General features: G+C 53.1%; 1 protein-coding gene across 1 annotated transcript in view; it reads left to right on the top strand.

Annotated features, from left to right (window-relative positions):
- The first annotated feature begins 3,450 nt into the window (after positions 1 to 3,450).
- HSPG2 (heparan sulfate proteoglycan 2) overlaps positions 3,451 to 25,894 on the top strand; it is a 96,707-nt gene continuing 74,263 nt past the window's right edge. Inside the window, exon 1 of the mRNA XM_037498667.2 lies at positions 3,451 to 3,541. Within this exon, the coding sequence (XP_037354564.1) occupies positions 3,476 to 3,541 (66 nt within the window). The 5' untranslated portion in view covers positions 3,451 to 3,475. The remainder of the gene's footprint in view (positions 3,542 to 25,894) is intronic.

Raw genomic sequence — 25,894 nt, 5'->3', positions numbered from 1 at the left:
AGGAAGAGAGAGAGAGGGGGAAAGGAAGGAAGGAGGGAGGACACTGAGGTCAGTGAGCAGCTCTATGGCAGAGAGACCATTTAGGGGAACAGCGCGAGCCAGGAGGAGAAGCTGAGTCTTCTCAATTCTGGAGCAGCAGACAGGTGAACCACAAGCTCTGGGCGTTGGTACAGAAGCCCCCTAACTACTGTTTCTCAGAAGCCAGATCGTTTGACCTCTCTTGCCTATCCAAACTCTTGTAGTCTATCCTTATCTAAGGAACCTTGTGAGAGGCTTGAGTTGTTTCTCTCCTGGATTGTGACAAGCACCCTGAGCTATGAGTATGAGTATGTGTATGTACAGCGCAGGCGCCTCCTTGCTCAGCAAAGGCCAGCAGGCCCGGCCTCTGCTCCTCTTCTAAGCCATATGAGGAGAGAGCCAGGCTCTAGACAAAGCAACTTGAGAACATTTACTAAAGATATCAAGGGCTGCAAAATAAAACAGAGCCAGCCAAATCCCTTAGTGGGAAGGAGAGATGCAGAATAAATAGGTGGATGACCAATGCTGAGAGGTGGGTGGGGTTACTCTGGAAGACTTTTTAGCCAGGCCAGATTTCCTGCCCTCCCTGTCAGCTTTCCCATCTCTTTCCCCAAACTCTTTTAGGAATTAAGACTTATAGCTCGGGTTTAGACTTGACCAAACATCTACAAAGGGTTGCTTGTTCCCTTTTTCCCGTTGCTCATGAGCAAGTCATCCAAGAAGCCAAAGCTCTGGGCTTTAAAGGGCCTGAGGTAGGGCACAGACACTGAGGCAGCTCATGAAATGCTATTTTCCACGGATGCTGACCCTTCATGGATAGGCAAGGCCTTGGAAAAAACCATGCCACTCAGCTGGCCACCTGCCAACTCTGAAGTCAGCAGAGTTTTGTGGCCTTCCTCATCAGACTGGGAGCTCCCAAGGGCCAGCTCTACTCACCCCACAGACAGGAGATCCTTGGGGGTGGGACCTGCATCTGGTCATTAGACCAGGACAGCTGGGAGAACACTTGGGGGCAGATGCTGCTCCTCCATCAGGCTGGGGCTCCCTGAGGGTAGGGTGCTACCGCCCTCAGATTGGGAGTTCACTCAGAAACAGTAGGAGAAATGGCAACCGCTTAGTGCTGATCATGAGCCTGAAACTGTTCTTAAAAAATAAATACATTAATTCATCTTAATTCTCACAACACTATGAGGGAGATCTTAGATGATGAGATGATGAGGCTGTCACTGAGAGGTTGAATAACTGACTCTAGATTCCACAGTGGGGGCCTCCCCTGGTGGCGTAGTGGTTGAGCGCTGGGCTGCCAGGCTGCCCGCAGCCTCTGCAGCGCTGGTTCATTCCCCGGCCGCCGGTGAGGGTCCCACAAAAAAAAAAAAAAAAAAAAGATTGCACAGTGTGGTGGTGAGGGCAGGGTTCTCCATCAGGCTGAGGAGGGGCAGTATCTTCCCCTTCCATCCTTCACATTAGGGGTCCTGCTGTGTGGAGCACATGGACCTTATTCAGTGCTGTGCCTGGCATCTGAGTTGGGGGCAGGGGTTTGGCTGAGCCACTGTGGATGTACTTTCTGCCCCTTACAACTCTCGCTGGTGCCCCAGAGACAATCCCACAGGGTGGAAAAGCTCCCACTCTTTAGGAGATGAGGCATTTATCTGGGATAGAGTTCAGGATGCCAACATGAGCTTGCCAGCCCCTATCACAGTGAACATGCCTTCCGGAGCCAGGTCTGGTGGCGCCCAGTTAGCCGGGCATTTCCTTCTGTCCACAGCTCACCTCACTCCTGGCTGCAAACCCAGCCATGAGTCGCTGGAACCTAGCAACTCACAGGAAACAATGGAAACTTTAGTTTTCATTCTCCTCCCTCTATCATTACTCAAAGAGTTCCCTCTAAACCACCCACACGCACCCAGTTTTCCCTCCACCCATCAGCTGGGACTAGAAAGGAGCTCTGAACGTGGGCGTGGAGAGGCGCGTGGCAGGGCTGGGCGGCTGTCTGCTGGCCTGTGTCAGAGGTGGATCATCAGGGACTGTGATTTACCGCCCCAGCATCTGTGATTGGCTTTTAGCAGGGTTTGCTTGTGTCTGGGCCTAGCTGTGCCAGTTGGTGCATCTCTGGCACTGAATCAAAGTTGGTCTGTGAATGATTTTTTTGGGGGGGGATTTTTTTTTTAATTTTATATATCATTACATCATTTTTCATTTTTGCACAATGTATGCATTTTCATCTTGGTTGTAGACCCCATACAATTCCCGCTCTGTGAGTGATTTATTTATTTATGTATTTTAAAACACCTTTTTTAAAAAAAAGATTTATTTATTTATTTATGCATACAAGACCTGGGGTACAGGCCAGAGATGCGGGGTGTGAGAGGATTCATCAGAGACAGAGTGGAGAGCAGAACAGGCAGACTGACTGAAATACACTGCTGAGGGGAGCAGCAGGCGAGACAGGAGAGGTCTGCTGCGCCATGTGGGTAGCTCCCTGGCTGGCCGGGGAATCGAACTCATGCTGCAGAGGCAGCCGATTGCTTCATAGTGTGGTGCTTAACCCCTTGCGCCACCAGGGAGGTCCCCTCTGTGAGTGATTTAAGCGGATGGTGTGCGTGTGCAAGGGGGGTGATCTGGAGTGCTGGGTGCCCACGGTATAACGCACGCGTTCCCGGGTGAGGAAGCCTAGGAACGCTGGCCTCCGCGAGCACGAGGAGTGGTGTCTGGTGTGTGTGAACTGCAAGCACCTGTGAGGAATGTGAGGCAAGGTGTGTTTTCCTTCTTGGGATTCACCTGAGTCTGTACACATGCAAGTGTGGACGTGAGCAGCCAGGTGTGCGCAGCTGCGGCTGCTGTGTCACCCGCGGGGGTGACAGCTCTGAAGAGACGAAGTTCTTGCGCGGCCAGAAGGTCGCTGGCGTCTCACAGCTGGGGGCAAGAGGAGCGCCCGCTCGCGGGTGGCAGGCAGCGCGTCAACGAGGAGTGAAGTGGAGGCGCATGTGGTAAAGTTGGGGGGAGTCGCAGAGCTCCGGGGCGTCCTCGAGCCGCGGGTGAGAACATCGCCTCTGGGCCGCGCGAAAGGGGGTGCGAGCGTCCGAAGGCTGGGGGCGTCGTTGGCGCGTGCGGGGGGCGCGTGCGCCTGGAGGCAGAGCGGGGTCCCGCGCGCAGGCCCGGCCCCCATCCCATCCCACGCTCCAGGCCGGGTTTGGCGGGGAGCCGGGCGGGCCGCGGGCGGCGCGGCGGGGCGGGGGCCCAGACAAAGGCCCAGGCGGCTGCGGGGCCGGCGGCGGCGAGCGGGGCGCCGCGGCCGGGGGCGGGGCCTGCGGGGGGCGGGGCGGGCGGCCGCGGGGGCGGGGCGGGCGGGCGGGGTGGGGGCGGCGGAGCGGGCCGCGCCGCCCGGAGGACTCGGCTGGCCGGCGGGCGGGCGGCTGCGGGCGGGCGCCGAGAGCGAGCGAGCCGAGCCGGCCGGGACATGGGGCGGCGGGCGGCGGGCGCGCTGTTCCTGGCGCTGCTGCTGCTGCACGGGCAGCTGCTCGCGGTGAGTGTGCGGGCGCAGGGGCGCAGGGGCGCGGGCCGGGGGCGCCGGGGCGCAGGGCCGGGGGGCGCCGGGGCCTGCTGGCCGCGCGAGCCAAGTTGGCCGGTGCGCCCGAGGCTGCGCGCCCGAGATCCTGGCCCGGGACCGTGGTGCCCGCCAGGGACCCCGGGCCAGCACTGACCGGCGCCTCCCTCCAGCATGGGCCTGTGGGGTGGGGCGCCGGGGGTGGCCGTGGTGTGGGGGCGGTCCGCGTAGGGCCGGTGGGCCTGGGGGTCCGTGGGTCGCCCGGCCACGTTGCCGCGTCTGCGAGTCGCGCCAGGCATGGCCCTGCCTGCCATTCTTGGGGACTAGGCGGAGAAACTTGGAGCAGAGTGGGAACTTGGCAGGACGATGGCACCTTTTTCTGTGCCAGCTTGGAGAAGTGTTACTCAGTGGTGATGGGGACCCTCTCAGTCCTCAGTGGAGCCCTGCCATGTATTCTGTCCCGTTGGGGAGCGTGTGGCTAGGCAGGCACAAGTAAAGAACACTTCTAGACACACTTCTGAGGCTTGTGCTGCACACCCACGGCCCCGGAGTTTACACCCTAGGATGTGAATCAATCCCTGCTCTTCACTTAGTGCCTGTGTGACTTCTGGCAAGCTAGTTAACCTCGCTGAGACCAGCCCACATGCCTCAAGGGAGGGCGAAATGCGTGGCCTCCAAGTGCATAGCTGGAAGGTGGTTGGCCAGAGTAGATGGAATGTGCATGAAAATGCCTGGTGTTTGCTGGGCCTGTTCTGTGATGATCCCTCAGCAGATCTGTTTCCCCAGTTTTCCCCTTCTTAGATCCTGAAGGTGCAGGGTGTCCTACCCCTAGAGCCGAGTGTTCTGTTCTGAGCATGGATGGATTCATGCAGAGAAAAAGGGAATTCCTCGGCTCCCAAGGCCTAGAAGGGGCTTGGCCAGGAGAGGCTCTGAGGACCTGAGTGAACTCGAGAAGGGCGGGGTTGGTCAGTGGACAGGGAGCTGGTGGCAGATGTGGGTGGGGGCACAGCAGAGGAGCTGGGCCTGCCATGGTGAACCACAGAGCCACCCCCACCCTCTTTGAGGTGGTCCTGGGCTGTTCCTGTCCCTATTCTTAGAGCCAAGAGGACTTTTCTAAACCAGGCCTGTGTTTGCCCAGTGACTGACTCCCTGTCCTTCCCTCGCAGCTCTCTCACCTCTGCCCTCCTGAGTCACTCATAGCCCCCACCCCAGACCTGACTGACTCCTCACCTCTCTTGCCCTACCCACCCAGCACCTCTCCCACCCCTCTCCCCATCTGCGCGGCCTCTTCAGCCCTCTGTCTCAGTCTCCCACCAGCACACCCAGCAGAGCCATCCAGTTGCTGCCCAGTCATGAGCTGAATTTGCAACTCCTGCTACTGATACTAGCTTTTCAAAAAAAATAGGTGCCCACCTACACATGGGGTGCCTTCTTTTCCTGACCTTCCCTCAGCCCTGGCCCCTGATACCCGCTGGGCTCTTGTATACTTGGGCTCTGTGGTAGCAGGAGTGGGGAAGGCCTGGAACTGTTTCCTGTGAGGGGGAGGAATTTCCACGGAATTCCGGATGGCAGCCAGTCATCTCATCCTCTTGTTCATTCAGCACGTCCTCATTGACCAGTGTTCCATGACAGTCGTGGCCTTCAGTGGTTCATTCATTCAGCACCTACTGTGCCTGGCACATGGCTCAACACTAGGGGCCTGGGTTTATGGTGAACAAGAACAGACCCTGCCTGGGCTTTCCCACAACTCAGATGTGCAAACAGGCAGCCCCCATCCTATGGGATCATTGAGCCCACAACCACCACACTGAGGTCTTCACTGTAGCACCCCAGGCTGATGGTGGGGGGCTGGAAAGAGCTGGGCCTCTGGAGTCACTCAGGAGTTTCAATCCTAACTCAGCCACTTTCTAGCTGTGTCATCTGGGGCAAGAGCCTATAGTTTCCACATCTGTAAAATGGGGTGAGGAGCTTGTTGTAAGTTTTAAGTGACTAAGCCCCTGGCCCTGGAGCCTGGAGCCTTGAGCTCCTTCCTCCTTGTCCACTATCCTTTATCTCTGTGCCCTTCAGTTCATAATGAGCAGGCAAGGGGAGGACACAGAAGAGGGTAAGATGAACTTTAGGAAGTGCAGGCCCTCACCTAGAGCAGGAGAGGGGAGGACACAGTGGTCTGTGATTAAGCGTGGGAGTAATTTCAGTTTAGAGGTGGTAGGGAGCTTGCTGGGGGAGGGGGCTGGGCCTGGGTGACTCAGGGCCTTCCTTAGCCTGGTGACCCGTTTTCTTCCTGCTGGGGCCTTAGCCCTTCCTTTCTTGGGGCTGGTCCTGCCAGGAGACAGGCGTCTGGAGAGCGCCTCGGTGATTACAGTGTTTTCTAGGCTGAAGAGGGAAGTTACTGAGATACCTGTTTCCTGCCTTTACTGGGGAGGCTACAGGCAGGCGGGAAAAGGAGGAGCCTCCCCTTCCCTCAGGGGCAGCATTACCTCAGCCTTCCCTTCCCCTTGACTTATCTGACTGCCCTTCCCCCGCCCTGGCCCTCCTGCCCACTATGTTCCAGACCTGCTGCTGGGTTGGGAGTGTGAGTGTGCCCTAGGATTTCCAGAGGGACGGCTGCAGTTCCATCTATAGAGGGAGGAGGTGACTGGGAGGGGCAGAGATGGAAACCACCCCCCAACCCACCCCATACCTTAGCCCGAGCTGCCAGTGTCTGGGGAGTCGAGGCCTCCGCCTGGCTTAGCCCAGGCCTGTTCTCAGGCTGAGCACAGGCAAGTTGGGATCTGTGGGTCTGAGGCCCAGCCTGGGAGACGGTGGAAGGAAGGTGGCAGAAGGTGAATGGGTTCAGGGCTTGGAGCAGTGAGGAGGGAAGTCTTGGGGTGCCAGGCCAGATGGGGACAAAAGAATATGGACAGTTCACATTGATGGGGTGTCCGCTGTCTGACAGGGAGGGCTCCCCTGCACATCCTCACATTTCCTGCCCTCCCCCTGTTGCTCACAATCAGACCCAAGCCCTGACTTCATGCAGCCCACGGGCCTTGCAGCCCCTGCTCCTTCTCAAATCTCGCCTCCTGCCAACTTTTCCCTTGCTTGCTGCCTGTGCCAGCTTTTGCTTTTCAAACCTGACAAACACTCTCCCACCTTTGGGCCTTTGCTTCTACACGTGCTGCCTAGGATGCGTGTCCCCCAATAGCTAGGTGACCCTCCGCCTCACTTCTTTCCATTCCTCAACTGCTCTGCCTGTCATTTACTATCCCCTTTATTTACTGCTTTATTTTTCTTGACACTGTCTGGCATGTATTTATTTGTTTAGCTACCCTCCCCCTCATTGAAGCTCCCCAAAAGCAGGACCTCATGTACTTTTTGTTCACTGCAGGTAGTGAGTGCACGTAAATCTGTTGGCTGTGTTATCTGATAGCTCTTAGCGTGGTCCCCAATCTCAGAGTACAGTGAGGCACAGGGCGGTACACACTTGCCCAGTGACACACACACATCCTTGGAGGGACCACAAGGCTGACTCTGAAGCCCCATGAGCTTCTGTCACTCTTCTGCCTACGTCCCACTTGCGCACAGACTCTCGATGTTGATGAAACTGTTGTCATTGATGTTGATAAAATCAAGCACTCAGGTCCTGGTAGTGCAGAGGCTACCTCAGGGAAGGACTGGCAGGGCCTGGCTCCGAGAGGCACTCAGGATGGGTGTGCCTGACCTTGCCGCCTCCTGGCAATGGCTGACACCACAGGGGCCTAGAAAGGCAAAACTCTAGGGTGGTCATTATGGGATTATCTGTTCATTTGTAGGCTCGTCAATTAATTAATTTCCTCATCAAATGTTCCCGGAGGCCCTATAGACAATTGAATATAAATCCAGGGGCTTTGAGGCCCAAGTAGGCCAGGTTGGGCCTTATCCCATGTGGGAGGTAATGGAAAGAACAACTAGCCGCCTGCCTGGAACCCTTTGAGTTCCCTTGGCTGTTCCCTGGGGGTTCAAGGCTTAGAAAGTATCTACAGCAGCTTCAGGGCTGCCTGGCTTTGGGGCAGGAGTCCTAGGAGAGAGGGCGGGAGGGACTGCTCAGATTGTGGAAAGATCTGGGGCAATGATTCAGCGGCAACTTGGAGGCCAGACATGTGGGTTCCGGACCCTCAGACCACTTGAGGCTTGAGGGAAGGACTTCCAGCCCTCCCTGGCCTGTTGCCTCTTTCCCAGCTCAGTCCCAGCTGTGATGGGTCAGGCTGGAGGAGGAGGGGTGAGGGTGGCCCCATCTTCCAGTAGCTTCCCCAGGATCTGCTGAGTCTTGTCCCTTTCTCCCAGGGTCCACTCTGGCCCTCCCCTCATCTCAACCCTGTCAGAAAGGGGGGCGGTTGGGCTGAAGGTCCTGGCCTGCTGGAGAGTTGCCACAACCCGGGCCTTGGCCTCTTTGGCCCTGCTGCCTCCCCCTGCTCCCAGGGCCTGGCTGGGGCCTGCTGGCCGCCCCGGCACCCAGAGCTGGCTGACTGAAACCCAGAAGAATGTGTGGAACTTGCTTCGCGGGGAGCCACCAGCCTCACTGCCCAGCCCAGTGGCGTCGGGTTTGTGTCAAAAGCAGCCTTGAGAGGGGAGTGGCTCATGGCTGCTGGGGGTGGTTGGGCCAGGGACACCGGCATGAAGGCCCTGGAACAAGGCAGTTCTTTGAGGCCTGGGAATGTGTGGCCTTCACATCTCAGCCACCCCCACAACTTACCCTCCCCTCCTTGCCCTGATGCCCATCTTTGCCAGGACTGCGGAGACCCCAGAGCTGTGCTCCCAAGGCCGCCTAGCATCCCTGAGGTGTCCTTGGGATCAGCTCATGCCAGAAGGCTTTCCCTGAGGCACAGAGGAGGGTGTCTTATTGTGGTTCTGGATTTTAGGGGGGGCATCTGGGGCGCAAAGGCTCGGATCTATGTTGAATGGATGAATGGGCAGATGGTGCATGCAATTAAACACCGTCAAGTTCCCTGCAGGTGTGTGTCACACCGAAACTTTATTAAAAGACAGTTATGAAGCATGTTCTAGGTATCTGAGTGTATTCTAGGAGCTGGGGAAGGAAAAGCGCCGAATTCTTCCTATTCGGTAACTTGCTTTGGAGCCAGTGTAGAGAGACAGATTAAAACAATATCATATCAGGCGGAGGGATAAAGCAGGGAAGAGGATAGTGAGGAGGGAGGGTGTAGAGCCCTGATAACATTTGAACAGAAAGCATCTGAAGGAAGTGGGCCCTGCAGATCTCTAGGGAAGAGGCACGGCAGGCAGGTAGGAGAGCTCGTGCAAAGGCCCGGAGGCATGCTTGGCATGTTTGTGGAAAGCAAGAGGGCCTCTGTGGCTGGAGCAGCATGAGCTGCCCTTGGGAATTTTGGTAGATGTGGCCAGGGGTTGGCAAGAGGAGGTCATGGGGCAGAGCTGCAGCCTTGGGAGGACTTTGGGTTTGCTCTGGGTGAGATGAGAGACCACTTGCTAGGTAGAGAAGAGAACATGGATATTCAAGGGCAAAAGCAAGGAGGCAGTGGGAGCTGCTACCAGGGTGAGGGAGGTGGGAAGAAGTGGTTGCATCTTGAGTCTTTTGCAGGGAGGGCAACAGCGTTTGCCGATGGCTGGGTGCAGGGGGACAGAGAGGAGTCATGGACATCTCCACAGCCTCTGACTAGAGCATCCAGATGATGGAGCTGTGCCGATGAGATGGGAAAACCACAGAAGGCGTGGGCTTGGGGGGGTGATGGAGAATGGCAGATGGTGGAGGAGACAACTTGGCAAAGGGGAGCAGTGTTGGGCTGACCCCCATCCACCTGTGCTGCAAAATACAGGGGCGGCCCTTACTGTATAGACATGTGGAGCTGCAGACATTGATCTCTTGGATCCCACAGCCTGAGCTCATTCATTTGTGTGTTGATTTGGAGAGTTTATTGTCCATCCCGCCCCCCCCCAATCTGGAATGGAAGCTCCTGGAGCTTGGAGACTGGTTTTATTCTTTGCTGTTTGCTCTGCACTAATCCATGTAGGTGTACGTTTATCAAGCAAATACATCAGTGACCTTGAGGAAGCCAGGAGGCTGAGAAGGCCCACAGTCCTCAGTGGGGCTTGGGAAGGGGCTGCTTCTGGCCCTGCCACAGGGGAGCTGTCCTTCCAGCCTCTGCTGTCTGCTGAGCCCTGGAGCATGTGGGCTGAGCAGGGAGCTCTCCCTGCTGTGTTCCACTTGCCTGTGCCCTTACTTGACTCGGAACCCCTTTCTCTGGGCTCTGTGGTTGAAGGAAAGTTGTGGCTCCGAGGGTCCAGTTTTGGCTCCACCCCGACTGGCAGTGGGAATTTGGGCAAGTTGCTGTATCTCCCTGAGCCTCAGATGTGGGAATCGTGATTCCTGTTTCCCAGGTGGGTGTGAGACCAGGTAGATGCACCTGTCTTGGTGTCTGGAATGTGACAGGTGTCTGGCTGCTCTGTTAGTCTTGCTCCCATGAGGTCAAGACTCAGGGTTCCCCAGCGCCCAGCATGGCATACCTCCTCCTGATCAGAACTGCTGCCACCTACTGATCCACACCCTGCTCTGGACTTGCTGACCAAATGGCCAAGTAAAGGGATCGTCCCCCTCCTGCTGTTCTTTCCCGGTGTGAGAGCCCCGGATGTAACTTCATCTGATCTGTCACTGCCCCCCTCCCCCCACTGAGGCCACAGCTGCAGGACAGAGTCCACCCTTCCATCCTGATTGTGCTTTCCTGGAGGGGGAAAAGGAGGGGGGCACACCCCAGGGTGTGGCCTGGGAAAGGCTGGAGTCTGCGGACGCCTTTTCCCCTTCCCAGATGTGTCCATTTGGTGGGCTCTGAGCAATAAGAGGTGTGGCCAAGTGGCTCCCTGGGGTGCAGAAAGGATGTTCAGGCATCTTAAGAGGAGCGGCAGAGGGGGGTTTCCTGTGACCCCATCCCAGCCCCATTCTCCCCTGTCTAGCTCTGCAGGAGGCAGGACTTTGCCTTGGGAGCCCTGGGAAACCTGTAGAGGGCCCTCATTTGCCAGGGGTGTGGGGGGGGGGGCTGCAAGCTCTGAATTTGGCTCCAGGGGGGCCTCAGAGAAACAGCAGGATTCCAGGGGAAGGGACACCAGTAAGTGCCGGGTGGCCTCTCCTGCACCCTGTGCCTGGGGTTTGCGCTCCCTGCTGGGGAAGTCCTCCTAGGTGGGTCACATCCAGGTGTTTCACTTTTCAACATTTGACGTCTCTCCCCAACTTTCCCCCAACCCCAGTCCCAGAGGCTGGGGTAGGACTCAGGCAGCCTTAGGTGATTTCCCATCCCACAGATGCTGGAATTCCCAGCTGCCTCTGGCCGCCTCCCAGCGCCCCTCTGGTCCTTGCCCCAACTCTCCCTCCGCCTCCTCCCATGCTTGCCTCTGCCTTGAGGAGCTAGCTCTGGCCCCCTCCTCTGGCCCTGGCCTCCCTTCTTCATCCAGCTGACTCATCCCTCTCCTTGTTTGGCGCTTCCAGTTTCCAAATAGTTGGGAACTGGGATCATGCCTCTTCTTGGATCCCTCTCTGGGTTGGATGGAGACAAGTTCTGGCCTCAAGAATCCTAGCCCCAGTAGCCTATCACATACAGCTTTTCTCCCTCTCCAACATTTGCCTTCCTGTGACCCTTGGGCCAGAGGAACAGAGACCTAGGGGTTTCCTGAGGACAGACCAGGCTTTTCCCTGGCCTGGGACACCCCCAGAGTCTCCTCCCAGAGCCTTCAGTCGCCCACCTCGTCAGCCAGTGCTCAACAGGTATTCACATCTCCTCTAGATTAAAGTCACCGCCTTCTCTTGAGCCCCACACAAGGCTCTTTCGAGGTACTGTTGTATTATTATCTCCATGGAGGGGATGGCTTGGGGATGGTGACAGTGTTGGACTGACTCACATGCTAGGGCATGTCCCAAACTGCTTAGGCAAGCAGTGACTTGCCTAAGGTCACCCAGCCATGTGCAGAGAGGGAAATGGAGGCACAGAGAAAGGAACTGTCCTGAAAGGCCCAAATCTTGGGGTATGTGTGTTGCTGGGAGTGGAGCCCAGGTTGTCTGACTCCAAAGTTGTCCCTTCCTGCCTGTAAGTGCAGAGAGGATGATCTGGGAGGGCTGGAATAGTCAGGGCAGGCTGCATGAGGAGGTGGCCTGGGCCAGCCTTGGCGGAGCTATACAGCAAGCTGCAAACCTGCCATGTGGGCTTACCCAGCTCCTGTTTCTCAGATGTGGGTGCCTTTTCTCCCTTGGCCTTCATCTCAGCTTAGTTATAACATTCCCCAGAGAGATGGATTTGGCTTTCTGTCAGATTTCTGTTGGGAATCTGGATCCCTCTCCGTCAGGTCCCCAGCTCCCTCTGGGGCCTATAGGTTTTGCCCTGTCAGAGTTCAGTGAATTTTTGTTGAGTGGGACTTGTTCTGAGTCCTGTTCCCACCTCAATATTGGCATACATGGCCCAGCTGGGAGGTGGAATGTATATACAAGTCCTAAATTGGGATTAAAACCTTCCCGTGCAATGGAAGACTAAATAAATAAGTGAGTCCATTCGCTCGTTTACTCACTCATTCATTGCCTGAAGGCCTACTGTGTGCCAGACATTGTATCAGACATCTGTGCCGCTGCATTATCATATTTCCTATGTAGTTGGGATTATGCTTTTGTTTCTCACATGAGAAACAGCTCAGAGGGCAGTAGTGACTTGCCTAAGATCACACAGCCATGTGCAGAGGATGGTTGAACCCAGCTCTGTCAATGCTCCTGGAAGACATTAGCAGTATGGTCTCTAGTCTCCAAAGCTCTGGGTCTTGCTGGGGAAGTCGGAGCCACAAACCATAAGTCCCCAGCGCAGCTCAAAGTCCAGACAATAGCAGATTGACAGGGAAGGAAGAGATCAATTTGGCGGAAGGATCTGGCTGGTGAAGAGAAAGGTATCCGAGGCAGGGGTCCAGAAGCCGTCCCCATTGTCTCTGGATTTGAATTGTTGTCAAGTGTGCAGGCAGGAAGGCCCTGGCCTGCTGCTGGAGTCTTTAACGCTGAGGAAAGAATGAAAGGAAGTCACCAGATAGCTGAAGTGACATCCATTCCAGTCCCTACCCTGTACCTGGACAGACCAGGAGGCTAGAGGTCAAGGCCAGAGCCTCCCTGGGTTGCCAGCCAACTGCCGGCCCTTCTTCCCTGGGTCTTGCTTTTCCTACCCACAAAATGGGCCCCTTTCTCTTAGGCTGCCCTTTATCTCCAAGGAAAATGACATTGAGTTCTTGGAGAAATGGCAGCTTCTCCTGAATTGAGTTGGTCCTCTGTTGTCCAGGGCTTGCCATGGTAGCCACCTTGCGGAGCCCACCCCATCACCAAGCCCACCTTGTCCTTCCTTGACACTACCAGCTGGCAAGTGCCAGGCCCCCAGCAAAGGAAGCGGATGAAGGAGCAGGCTCCCTGCTCCCTTAGGCCTCCCTGAAGCCTAGCCTGTCCCTGTGGACCTGGCCACATCATTTCGCCTCTCTGCCCCCGGATGTTTAGCATGTGAGCATGGGGCTAGGAATCATAAATTCCTGCATGTCTGACCCTGCCTGTGTGGTCTAGAGCAAATCGCTTAACATCTCTGAGCTCATTCATCCATTCATTCAGCAAACATTTATGGAGTGCCAGCTCTGTGCTGGTCCTGTGTTAGGTATTAACACCAAATAAGTCTGATGGGAGAGGCAAGCTGGGTGGTGACCTAGGAGAGGGGGACAGGCTGTTTTCAAGGAAGAGATTTCTCAGAATTTTCAGGGCTACATGACCTCTGGGGGATACCTGGGGGGGTTCGTTGAGACTTTGTCTCAGTCCCCACTTGTTATTCCAGTTAGTGCTGTGATCTGTTTCCCTTGCAATTAGCTGTGGGAAGAGAGGGTCTAGGAAGCTGGCCCCCCTGGGCCAGAACAGGGAGAGGGCCTGTTGTCAGAATCTCAGCTGAGTTCATGGATGTGAAAAATAGTGAGGACTATTTATACTGAGTCTGGTTGTTTTAATTTAGGAGATAAAGCCTCGGCCTGCAGAGCTCAGGCTTGGGGTACTGTGTCACTGAATTTGTGAAATGAGGGAGTCCTGCAGTTCCTGCTTTTCACTTTCCTCCCTCTCTTCTGGGGGTTGTGTATGGGGGCGTGGGGAGCAGAGATCAGCTCAAGCCTGGACTTGACTTAAGGAATGGGAGGAAAGGGTTAAGTCAGCCTGGTTTCCCACCTCCTGGTAGGGGGAGTGGAGGGGGCTGGGAGGACAGGGACTCTGGAGTAGGAATGTGTGATAAGATCAAAGCTTTCAGCCGGCTTGGGCCTCACCTTGGTTTCACCTGAGCAATTGAAGGGAATTCTCTAGGGGCTGGAGGAGTTTGGAGAGCCAGAGATTGGTGACCTCCTGGGGGAGGGGAGCTGCTCCGTCCCATCCTCTTCTCTCCTATACTCCAAGAGGCCCCACCTGGAGAAGGTCTGTGGTTCTCCCTCCCACCCCATCCCCCACCCCGCAGGAGGGTGCTGGAAGCCTCAGCTGGCACTTCAGATGGGGGGGAGGGCAGACTCCCTCCCTACCACCCCCACCAGCCCTGGCCTCCCTGGGGGTTCTGGCCAGGACTTAGAGACTCCTTTCATCCATCAGTTAATTCTGCTCTGGTTGATCCTCCGGGTTGTACTTGAGACCAGTGGGGCTGAGTCCTGTCTTAACTTCATCACTTACCACTGTGTGATCTGGGCTCGTGGCTTAACTTTTCTGGGCCTCATCTGTCAGGGGGAATGGTAATACTTCTTTGCAGTGGTTTTGGTCAAGATTAGAGATCTTGTGAATCTCCTATAATCAGAATAGGCAGGAGACATGAAATGGGAGCTATTAGTCTGATTTTCTTTTCCCCTCTTCAAGACTGCCCCTGCTATTTGGTCCTAGGTAAACTTGGTATTGCTCTGTCTCCCCCCACCTCTTTTCAGAAGGCCCCAGCCCCAGGCTCTATCCTTCTGTCCATCTCTCTTAGCTTAGGGGTCTTCATAATGTTGAGAGGGGAGCGAGGAAGTAGGGCTGAGAGTTAAGAGGACCTAGACTGTGAGGGCCCTCTGGGCGCCTGCTGGGCCACCTGCCCTACAGATACCAGGTTGAGCCTTCCTGGCCAACCTTAGTCAGCCAGGTCCTCCCTGTAACAGGGACCCGACCAGTCCACTGTGTGCCTCAGAAGATGACCCTAGAACTCCTGAGCTGGGAAGGAGCCTGGAGCTGACCTTAGAGATGCAAGAGCCTGGGCTCCTGCATCCATGCTCTGCCTGGCACTACCCAGGTTAATGATTACTCTGTGTAGGAGGAGAGCAGGTATGGGGGAGGCTGTCCCTCCCAGCTCCTGAACCACTGGCTGCACCTGAGGTATGTCAGCACCTGGGTTTTCCCTACTTTAATGTGGCAGCCCTGCTGTGGGTGGGGGAGCAGGGAGGAGGGTCTTGGAGTCACAGATTGACAGGCAGCTTGCACCTTTGGGATCCTGGGATCAAACTTAGGGCCCACAGGTGCAGAATGAAATGTGAAATACGATGTAATAGATCCCTGTGGTTGATGTCAACATGTGAGCAGAACGCATATAATATACCAGCTGATCAAGCCCCTTCCAGCACAAACAGGCCCAGACCCTCGGGAGTCCCAGCCGGAAGGTGGTATGAAGGTTCGGGCTTTGGGCCACCTCCGCTTGGCTCCTCACCCTCAAGCTCTGCCACCCATGCTCTCTGACCCCAGGCAAGTCACTTCATCTTACTGAGCACCCAGCACCCGTTTCTCATCTGAGATTCCATCTCTCAAATTTGCAGGTGTTGGCCAGGCAAGATGTAGGAAGTATTTAGCTCATAATTAATACCTGGAGAATAGTAGCAATTACTATTTTTATAGTTTTTGTTATTAGGAAAGAGTGAAAGTTGAATCCTAGTCTTGGATAACCAGGGCAATAGTGGTCCGTGAGATGAATGGGAGTAAATAAGGGGGCTGGGGGAATAGAGACATCCCAGAAACATGTAGGAGAGGACCTCTCTGAGAGGAAGGCTGGAGAGAAGGAGCTGTGGAGGGCTCCCTAGGCCCACCTCGGCCACCTCAGCCCTCGTAGCATGCTTCCTCCCTGGCTGGGTCCTGAGGCTGGTGCAGGCCAAGGGTGGGGGAGGAGGAGAATTATTTATTTTGATAACGTTAGGGCATTTTCCCCCACTGGCAGCTGCTATTTTGAGCCCTGGAGAGCAGGGGCTATGGTTAAATTAGGTAATGTTGCTCCAGAAGGAATGTGTGAAGTTGTTGGCCGGCCACGGCTGTGGTCAGAGGACCGGCTGTGGTCAGAGGACCGTCACTCCGGGTAAAATTAAATACAACTTGGAAAAGAGCAGCTCGGGCACTTTATAAGGTGGTGGAGGGGGCGCCGCTGGAAGCTGCTGCTGCGGGACTGGAGGTAGTGGCCCCAGGTCTCTTTGGTCAGAGCCTGGACTCATGCCCACAGGCCTGGCTGACCCAGGAGAGGACTGGTCGGTGGCCAGTGGCTGGGCTGAGAGGCGGGGCTGGTGTGTGGGGCTTGGGGGCCATACTCATGGGTAGGATGGCTCAGCAGACTGGGCCTGGAACCCCTCTGCTGCCTCTTTCTCGCCTTCTGTGCTTGGGCAGGTCATTCAGCCTCCCTGGACCTCAGTATTAACAGAAATAATGATTCTAACCCCCTAGAGATGTTTCTTAAGGGTCACGTCTCTAGAAGAAAAAGCTTATGGGTGGGGGCACTACTCTATGCCAGGCATTTTTCTAATCCCATTCTGTCCCCATGACTCAAAAGGTGGCCCATGCAGCAGTGGCTTGGGGCTCACCTGGCAGTTTGTCAGAATTGCAGAATCTCAGGCCCCACCCAGCCTGACTGCATCGGAATCTTCAGACTCACAAGATCCCAAGATCCCAAGAGGTTCCTGTATGTTTTGAAGCTGGAGAAGCTCTGTTTTGTGTACATTACCTCAAATTTTCTTGAAAAGCACACTGTGATGTAGGGATCACAGTGTTATCATTAGAAAGTCTTGAAAACAGGGCCTGGGGAGATGGCCCACGCAGGAGCAACATCTGTGTGCATTCCCTGCCCACATCCTGCCTCGCCCTCCTCTCTTTTGGTGTGGGCCACTTTTAGGGAGAGAAGTGGGATGTTGAAGACCCTGGCAACACTGGAGAACGCCAAGTATCCCTTGCCACTGAGACCTAATCAGATTCCCTCCGCTCACCCATGGGGTCCCCACGCTGCACGAGAGTCGTCTTCCAATGTTCTCCCCATCCTTAGAGATAGGGTTGGCAAGGGGTTCTCTACTGACGTGGCCTGTGGTACAGACAGTGACCACGACCGGCAGGCCAGAGTGGGGAGTGCGAGTCAGAGCAGAGGCTTCCCTGGACTTAGGATCACCCTGCCTTTCACTGGTACATTTGGGGCTGAGGCCATCTAGCAACAAATATTTGAGGGACATCTATTTTCCAAGGCTGCCCAGCCTGGGGAAGGACCTTAAATTTCCTGCAGTTCTGACCCTTAAACATTGCAAGGATTGGGGAGGCCAACCCCAACCAGTAGAAAAATACACACACACACACACACACACACACACATATATGTTTTTTAAGATCATATTTTCTTCACATCTTTATTTTTCAAAATGACTAGAAGCCTTTGACAGGTAGATTTTTTAAATGCCAATCTCTTGACTAAAACTAAGATATATATTAGAGCCTAGGAAAAACAGTTATCACAGTAGCCCGTTACGTCTTGTTTTCTGTTGTGAGAAATTGTAAGCGAATTTGTCATTGGGAGTTGTCTTAGTCTGCACAAGCTGCCTTCACAAAATACATACATGGGATGCTTGAGAGATTTATCTCTCTCATGGTTCTGGATGCTGGAGTGTTGTCTATCTTTCGAGTCTCCCAAAACTAATAGCCTGCTGTTGATAAACAATTAACACATACACGTTATATGTCTATATGCTGTATTCTGACCATAAGCGCACAGAAGAAAATGTTATTTAGAAAGTCATAAGGAAGATAAAATATAGTTATAGTATTGCACTGTTTTAATCAATACCTTAAGTTGGCATCAGCTGTTAGCAAGAAAATCCAAGCAAAAGTGTCCCCATGCAGTTCAAATCCGAGTTGTTCAAGGGTCAAGTGTAGAGGAAAAGACTTGTTACTAATTTATTTAGCACTTACTATGTACCAAGCACTTGACTTTATTATCTTATTTATGTACTTAGTTTTCCTGTCCATTTCCTCCTTTATAAAATAAGGCGAGTAATATATCTATCTCGTGGGATTGCTATGAATGTAATATTTGTCAAATGTGTGGCACATTAAATGTAAGAAGTACAAATAATCTCCCCAAGGGGCCACAGCTTCTGGCCCCCACTAACAGATCTGCACACTGGAGTCTGGAGCCGGGAAGGGACTTACTGATCAGAATCACAGTAGAATGGAACAGAGCCAGAAGACAGTCTTCTGTGATGCTATTATTATTCAATTCAAAGGAGTAAATATTTGTTTATTATCCACTAGCTATTTGGTAAAGGGAAGTATCTAAAAGTTAATCTTTTTTAAAGTATGTTTTATATATGTTTAAAACACCAACGTGGATGAAAACCAATTAGAGGAAGGTGATCAGAGGATACAAACTTCTGGTTATAGGATAAGTCTCAGGGATGTAATGTACATTATGAGGATTCTTGTAACACTGCTGTGTGATACACAGGAAAACTGTTAAGGGAGTAGAGACTGAGAGTTCACATTTCAGGGAAAGAATTTTTTTTCTCTTTCTCTTAATTTGTATCTACATGAGATGATGGCTACTAACTAAACTTTATTATGGAAATCATTTCATGATATAGGTATGAAATCATCCTGTACACCTTAAACTTATACAGTGCTGTATGTTAATTATATCTCAATAAAAATGGGGTGGCAGTAAACTAAAAAGCAAAAAGAAAATCAAAGCACTAACCTAATGTCTGTTCCCAAGTAACTGGTTCCAGCAGGGGAGTAGACATTTTACTCAAATGGCTATATTTCAGAGTGCCCTAACAGGTAGAAATTAAATCCTTCAGACATCTGAGGGAGAAAGATGTCTTTGGGGGCTTCCCCGGTGGCAAAGTGGTTGAGCGCTGGTTTGCGAAGCTGCCCGTGCCCTCTGCGACGCAGGTTCGATCCCCGGCTGCTCCCCGGCCACCAGAGGAGGGTCCCACATGGCGCGCAGACCTCTCCTGCCGCCCGCTGCTCCCCTCAGCAGTGTACTTCGGTCCTTCTGCCTTCTCTGCTCCCCGCTCTGGCTCTGGTGAATTCTCTCACCCTCCCGCGCTTCTGACTGTACCCAGTGCTTGTATAAATTAAAAAAAAAATAAATAAATAATAATAAAAAAAGAAAGATGTCTTTGGTGGGGCACAGGAAGACTTCAGAGTAGAGGTAGGAATTGAGCCAGGTCTTGGAGGATGAATGCGGAGATTAGATTGGGAGGCACAGGAACAGCATCCTAGGAGGAGGGAACAGCATATCTAAAGGCCTAGAGGCAGGAAAATGTGCCATGTTCCCAAGAGAGTGACCTCCAGTTCTCAGGACCTGAGGGGGTTGTGTGGGGTCTGCAGGGATGAGAACGGGCAAGGCCAAGCCAGCTTTCTTGTCACTGAAAATTCCCAGTGTTCACAGACTTGGCTCTTTAACCAGTTGGGATTATTCTATCATCATTCTGCCCTTTCTTCATGTCCAGAAATCAATACTTTTATAAGTAACCCATTCGAGCTCTGGTCAGTGTATGATAACCCGCATAATTGACAGAATTTGGGCCAAAAGCAAGGGACTCGATTGGGCAGCCTTATCATCACACACGTACATGTTAGTCTTTTCCGGTATTGACAATGGCCCTGGGTGGGGAGCTCAGTGGAGGAGCTGGGCCTGATTCTGATTTTGCCTCTGTGGTTTACCTGCTGTGGGGCTGTAGGCAAGCCCCATTCCTGTTTGTTAAATGGAGACAACTCTAGTGCCAAGCTCGAATTAAGGACTAGGGATGGTGTATTCTATTATTATATAATATAAATGCTAGCCACATGGGACTATTTAAATGTAAGCTATAATTAATTTTTTTAAATTTTAAATAAAAATAGAATTTCTCGGTTGCGCTAGCTGCATTTCTAGTGTTCAGTAGCCACAAGTGGCTGGTAGCTACTTTATTGACGATGTAGATACAGAATATTTCTATAAGGCATGGCTATTGTTATTTTTACTGGCTCCCTGTCCCAGCTTCTAACCCCAGGCTATGGAGGCCTGCGAAACTCCTGAGCCTCGGTGGAGGCCTTGCCTGTCCCACCTTCCTCAGCCGCCAGAAAGCTCTCATTCTCCGCTCACCTCACTTCTCCCAAAATGCTAAAAAGTCCACAACTTGACTCCATCTAGGCCACCCTTTCCCCCTTAATTTCCCACCTACTCCCCTTAGCCCACCTCCGCTATCTCCCCATTCAGCTGCTGGCATCTGGAATCTCCATGTCCAGCCTCCATGATTCCCACTGCTCATTGCCAGCTGGGCTGGCGGTTGGAAGGAGGTGTCCCCTGGCTGTGCCCCCATTCCCAGTGGAGGTTCCGGCTGCCTGAGGCCCCTCTCGGCAGGGTGGGGATGATGGTTTGTTGTGACGGGGGCAGTAGGCAGCCTGCCTACTTAGCGTGCCCGTATTTGGGCGCCAAGCATGCTGTTTGCACTTGGCTGGACTTCAGGGTCTGGCCCAGTGCCCATGAGAGCTGGCCTGCTTTGGCACCCCTGGTTAGCAAGGCTGATGCAGACCTCTGCCTGGTGGAACACCCAGAGCTGTTCCTAGGCTGGGGCCTGGGGATGAGTGGCATGTCAGCTGCCCGGAGCTGGAGTTAGGGCCAGATCCCTGGCTGTGACTGGGCCTGGTTGCTGAGTGGGGACTAGGCCTGGGCAGGGTGCACACACTTGGGAACCAGGAAGGTGTTGCTCTGGGTGGTTCAGGTTAGTAGGGTCTGCACATGGCGTTTATAACACATGGGATCAAAGCTGTCCAGGTTGGAGCTTTGTATCTGAGATGCCAGTGAAACTTAAAGTCACCTCCCACGTCCCAGCATCATTTTCTCTTCTCCCCCTTCTTTTGACCACCACCCTCATTACCTGGGAGGTAGGCAAAGCTGGCATGGCTGCTCCATGAATGCTGAGGACTCGGAGGCCTACAAGGAGGTCATGCAGCCTTCTGGAGGAATCAGAGCTCTGGACTCAAACACCTTAGTTGCTGTTCTCCTTTCTGTCCCTCCCAAGTAGCCCTGGGACACTTTACTGAGAAGGTTGGAATTCTGGCCCTGCCACTGCTCCCTCAGTACCTTGGGCAGGCCTCTCTGAGCCTTTTGTGTTCCTCTCTGGGGCATGGGGATAATTATACCCTGCTCTCAGCGCCATTTGAAGGCTAGATAGCTGACCTCTTGGCCATTCCAGAGCTTCCCAAGGATACGCCTGCCTTGGGACTTTTACAGCTGCTACTCTTTGTGCCTTCCTCCATGTATACCCCGGCTTCCTCATCTCTCTGTGCCACCTGTAAAGTAGCACCCCCACCCAGCCACTCCCAGCCCCTGACCTGCTGTCATTTCTTTTCAGCCCTCTTGCCATTTAACAGGTCTGTGTCACTTCAAGCAGCATCAGCTCCGCAGGAGCAGAGAACATGCACAGCTCCTGCTACTGCTCACGCACCAGTTATTGGTTATTTCCCCTCTCCTCCCCAGTACTTCCCAGTACCTGATAGCCACTGTTTATTGGGACCTTTCTAGGTGCCAGGTCCTGTGTTCAGCGACCCACAGCTCAGCGGCATGAATTACCAGGGTCCCCGGCACGGCCTTGTCACTTTCACATCAGAGATGAGGGGTGGGTGGTGTTGCAGTGACGACCCAAAGCCACTTGGCTGGCAAGAGGCAGAACTTGGCCTCCCTCAGGCTTAGTCCTGCCCCAGAGCTTGCACGGTGCACCTCCCTGTGTTGAGTTAGCAAGAGCAAAGCCTTCCCCCAAACCTGGGCTCAGAATCCACGTCTGACAGGATTGAATGGATCAGAATTTGGGTGACTCAGTCTTTTTTGGTGTGTGCCTTCCAGCCCTCTTCTCTCCTGGATTGATTTCCTATCTCCGCCGCCACTGCCTTGAGATGACAGGTGCCCTTTGGCTGGGGAGCCCTGGAGGCCAACCTGAGACCTGAGGGGTGGGCCAGGGAGAGGAGGTGGGCCCATGTCCTGGGCTCTCCCTGGACTGACTGGGCGCAGGTGGACAGGATGTTCCCTCAGGCAGCAGACATTCCTGGTCAGAGGTGGCAGGCAGCAAGAGATTTACCATTTCCGGTAACCCGAGTCCCTAGGAGGTTGAGTTCTCCTGCCAAGGACACGCACCCTCACTTGGCAGCCCTTCCTGCTGGACTGCACGGGGCTTAGGACCCGCTGCAGGGAACAGCTCCTGGTCCCAGGGGTTAAGACCAGTGTCTCGGGCCCTGATCAGCCCCTGACAAACACCCAGACTAATGCCATCCTCTTCTGTGTGGCCCTGACCTCAGCCTTGGAGTGGGGGGCCCGCCCATCAGGACCGGGAAGGAGCTGACATTATGGAAGGCAAAGGACCCTGTGGTAGGAGCCAGGAGACCTGTGTCCAAGGTCTGGTGGCTATGCCGCCCACTTGCTGGGGGGGTTCTTCTTGGTTTGCCATGCCACCTCTGAGTGTTCTATGTCGGTGACCCAACTATGCTTGTCACAACCCTGGGGCGGGGCTCAAGGAGGTAAAGTTGCCCAGTGTGCTGTCAGTGTCAGGCTCTCCATCACTGCTTGGTCCTCCTTGGGGTCCTCACTTGCCCTCTCTGGGCCCCATTTTCCCCTTCTGAGAAGTGAGGGTGTTGGATTAGGTGCAGTCCTGACAGCCCACCATCCGGAATCCCTTGGAACCTTTGCCAGGCAGGTTTCTCTTGAGCCTGCCAAGCCTGAAGGGGCAGAGTAGGAATTATTCTCCCGGGGTTTCTGCCGGACTCACTCTCTTGGCATGCGGGCCCTTGGCTGACTGGGGGAGGGCAGGGAAGAGGTGACACAGTCACCTAGTGAGTGCCAGATGCTGAGCTAAGCTCTTACGTGGCCCTGTTGAATCTTCACTGCAGCCTTGTGAAATGGCCATTTTCATTCCCATTTATTGATGCAGAAATAGAAGCTCAGAGAGGCCAAGTGATTTGCCCAAGGCTGCACAGCAGTTACGTTGCCAGTCAGGGTGTCCAGTCAGCTCTAAGTGGTGTGGGGTGACCATCACCTGTTTCCTCAGATAGTTTTGATTTATCAATAAAATGTAATTAAAATAGTAATCTTTCTAAAAAACTATAAATGTGTCCCAGAAATTTGAAACCTGTGCATCCAAACTACATCTCCCAAGCACCTCTGACATGGGAAGTGGCCCAGGAATCCTTTGTTAAACTGTTTTTCCATGTTTGCTTCGGAAAATATGGCCAGTTATAATTACGGGTGCACAAGAGTTCAGAGGAGCGAGAGCAGCGTGGGCTGGAGCGGGTTGGAAAGGACTGGCACTGAGCTGGGAGTGGAGCGGGGGGGGGGGGGGGGGGGGGGGTGGGGGGGGGGGGCTGAGAGGATCCTGGGGTGGAGCCGGGCAGGGCCTAATTCACAGCCTCCAAAAGCCTCCCTCAAGGACCTGTATCTGGTCCATTCACCAGGAACACTGTGAGGCGTCTCCTTGGACCACCATCCCACCTTCCCACCGGGGTCTCTAGGGCAGCCCAGGCTCCAGGCAAGATATGCTTAACCCACAAACCTTTGCTCCAGCCCCTCCACCTTCACCCCAGCCTTCCCAAGGAACTGGGTAAAGGGTTGTGGGGTGGGGCCTGAGGCCTGTGTCCTGGCCAGTGGGCCCAGCAGGGCCAGGCACCCTGGGTTTTGAACACTTGGCAGCAAGAGGACTGATATGACTCCAGCCAATCTGCTCCCACCCCCTCCTGCTGTTGGGCCTGAGGCCCCAGCAGCTGTCTGCAGGGAAGGGTGACGAGGAGGGCCAGAGGTGACTTCCCATCCTGCCCTTCTCCCCCTGCTTGGGCCCGACCCAGAACTCTTACCAGCTGTTGTCAGCAGCTGCTTGGCTTTGTTCCAGAGCCAGCACTGGGCACCCTCCCCCCATCCCCACATCTTCCCACCCTCCTTCATAGCCACTGCTCTTGGGGTGGGGGGATTGGTACCAACATTGGGGAACATGGTCACATCCCTTTGTGCCATCTACAATTGAAAAAAATAGGATTTAATACTCCTAATATTTTTATGAAAGAGAGAGCATATTCTTTTTTTTTTTAAAGATTCATTTATTTATGCACACAAGAACAGGGGTATAGGCCAGAGGTGGGGATGGGGCGCAGTGAGAGGACTGACCAGAGACAAGGTGGGGAGCAGAACAGGCGGAGTGACTGAAATACACTGCTGAGGGGAGCAGCAGGCGAGACAGGAGAGGTCTGCTGTGCCATGTGGATCAGCTCCCTGGTCCGGGATCAAACTCTTGCTGCAGTAGCATAGCTGCGGATTGCTTCACAGTGCTGACGTTTAACCTCTTGCGCCACCAGGGAAGCCCCAAGAGAGAACTTATTCAGAGAGACCTAGTGAATTCCTTGAAGTCACACAGCTACTTAGCTGAGTTCAGGCTCCTGCTTCCACCTCAGTGTTCTCCCTCTTCCTTTCTTTGGGGTGTATTTGTGTAGGATGACAGAGGCTTTGGGGTCAATGGGTCTGACTCTCAGTGTGGCCATTGAGTAAGGACCTCAGGCTCCTTAACCAGCTTGAATGGAACTTTCATTTTCTTGCTTCTAAAATAAAATAATAATAATACCCACCTCTTGGGATCGTTGAGCAAATTCAATGAGATAGTCAATGTGAAGAACTTAGCATAAAGTATAATGGATAAAGCTAATCTACTTCATAATGTAAATACACTGAACATTCTAATTGTCCTTTATTTTGACCATCAGAATGCACATACTATATTTTGCTATTATAAATAACACAGTGACTATGCCTATACAGAAATATTTGGAGATCCATTTGATTAGCCTCCAAGATAAATTTATGGACAGTCAAATTACTGCTTCTAAGAATGTGAGCATTTCAAAGGCTTTTAAGATACGCCTCCAAATTGTTTTTTGGAAAGGAGTTATTCTCCAGATCACACCACAGTAAATCACCAGTCCCAAAAAAATAAAGAACATGTTTTTTCCTAGTGATTTTCAGAAGTGAGAGTTTATTGTTCAAGTTGTATTTCTTCATGTAAGTTGATCAAACACTTTGGCATCTTACTTAACTTTTCATTGATGCATATCCTTGCCATTTTTTTCTATTGGTGCCTCTGTGTTTCTCTAGTTGATCTGTACAAAATTGCCATTAGAGACCATTTTAAAAAAAAAGAACTATGATGGCTTGTCTATACTGCCATTTCAGTAATGGAAATTTACCTACTTGTCTGATCCATATTTTATCTTACAGGAAATTACAATGTAGTATATTTGAATGAAACACATTCCAGTAGGAAAGAATTGCCTAAATTTAAAAGTCCATGTATCTTTTGTATATTAATGGGCATAAGAAAAGCACAAAGTTCAAGACAGTTCAGTTAATCTGTGTCCCCCTGATTTTAGTAGAAATACTACATAATTTGATTATTAAAAAGAAAAGAACTTAGCGTGTTCTAAGTGCAAAATGAGAGCCACTAATATTATCACAGAGTATTAGCCACCTGTGTGTCCAGCACTGTGGGTGGTTGTATGGCAACTATAGACACATTCCACAAATATTTTTATCAGTTGAAAAAATTTATTAATTTGGCACCTACATGTGTGTCAGGTGCTGAATAATGAGCAGCGACAGAACAGAGTAGAATGTTCCTGCTTACATTCTATCCCACATGGTGGCTGGGGAGACGTGACTTCATCTAATAATAGAAACCTCCGGTCACTTTTACACACACACTGGTATTATTCACATTTTTCAGATGAGAAAACTGGGACCCAGAGAAGATTGATGTCAGAGGAGGAGCCAGGACCCAGCTTTTCTGAGGGTTTTGGGTGGTGGCCCTGAGGGCTTCCTGGAGGAGGTGGCACTTGGCTGCATCCCGAAGGACCTCAGGGCCTGGCAGGAGAGATTGGGAATGGTATGGGATGCAGCCACCACAGTCTGGGCAGCAACAATTTCAGGAAGGTCTTGTCCAGGTCAAGGCCTCCTTCTTTTTTACTTCAGGGACAAAGCCCAGCCAGGACTTTAAATACCCAAGTGGCCCAGAATAGCCCCCATTGTCCAGGCTTGCAGCTGGGGGACCCAAGAGGAT

Source organism: Talpa occidentalis, unplaced genomic scaffold (genome assembly GCF_014898055.3).
Source record: "Talpa occidentalis isolate TD23 unplaced genomic scaffold, MPIMG_talOcc4v2.1 talOcc4.9, whole genome shotgun sequence".
In the NCBI taxonomy this organism is placed as follows: Eukaryota; Metazoa; Chordata; class Mammalia; order Eulipotyphla; family Talpidae; genus Talpa; species Talpa occidentalis.
The sequence above is the reverse complement of the archived record's forward strand: the minus strand, read 5'-3'. Positions and strand labels throughout refer to the sequence as shown.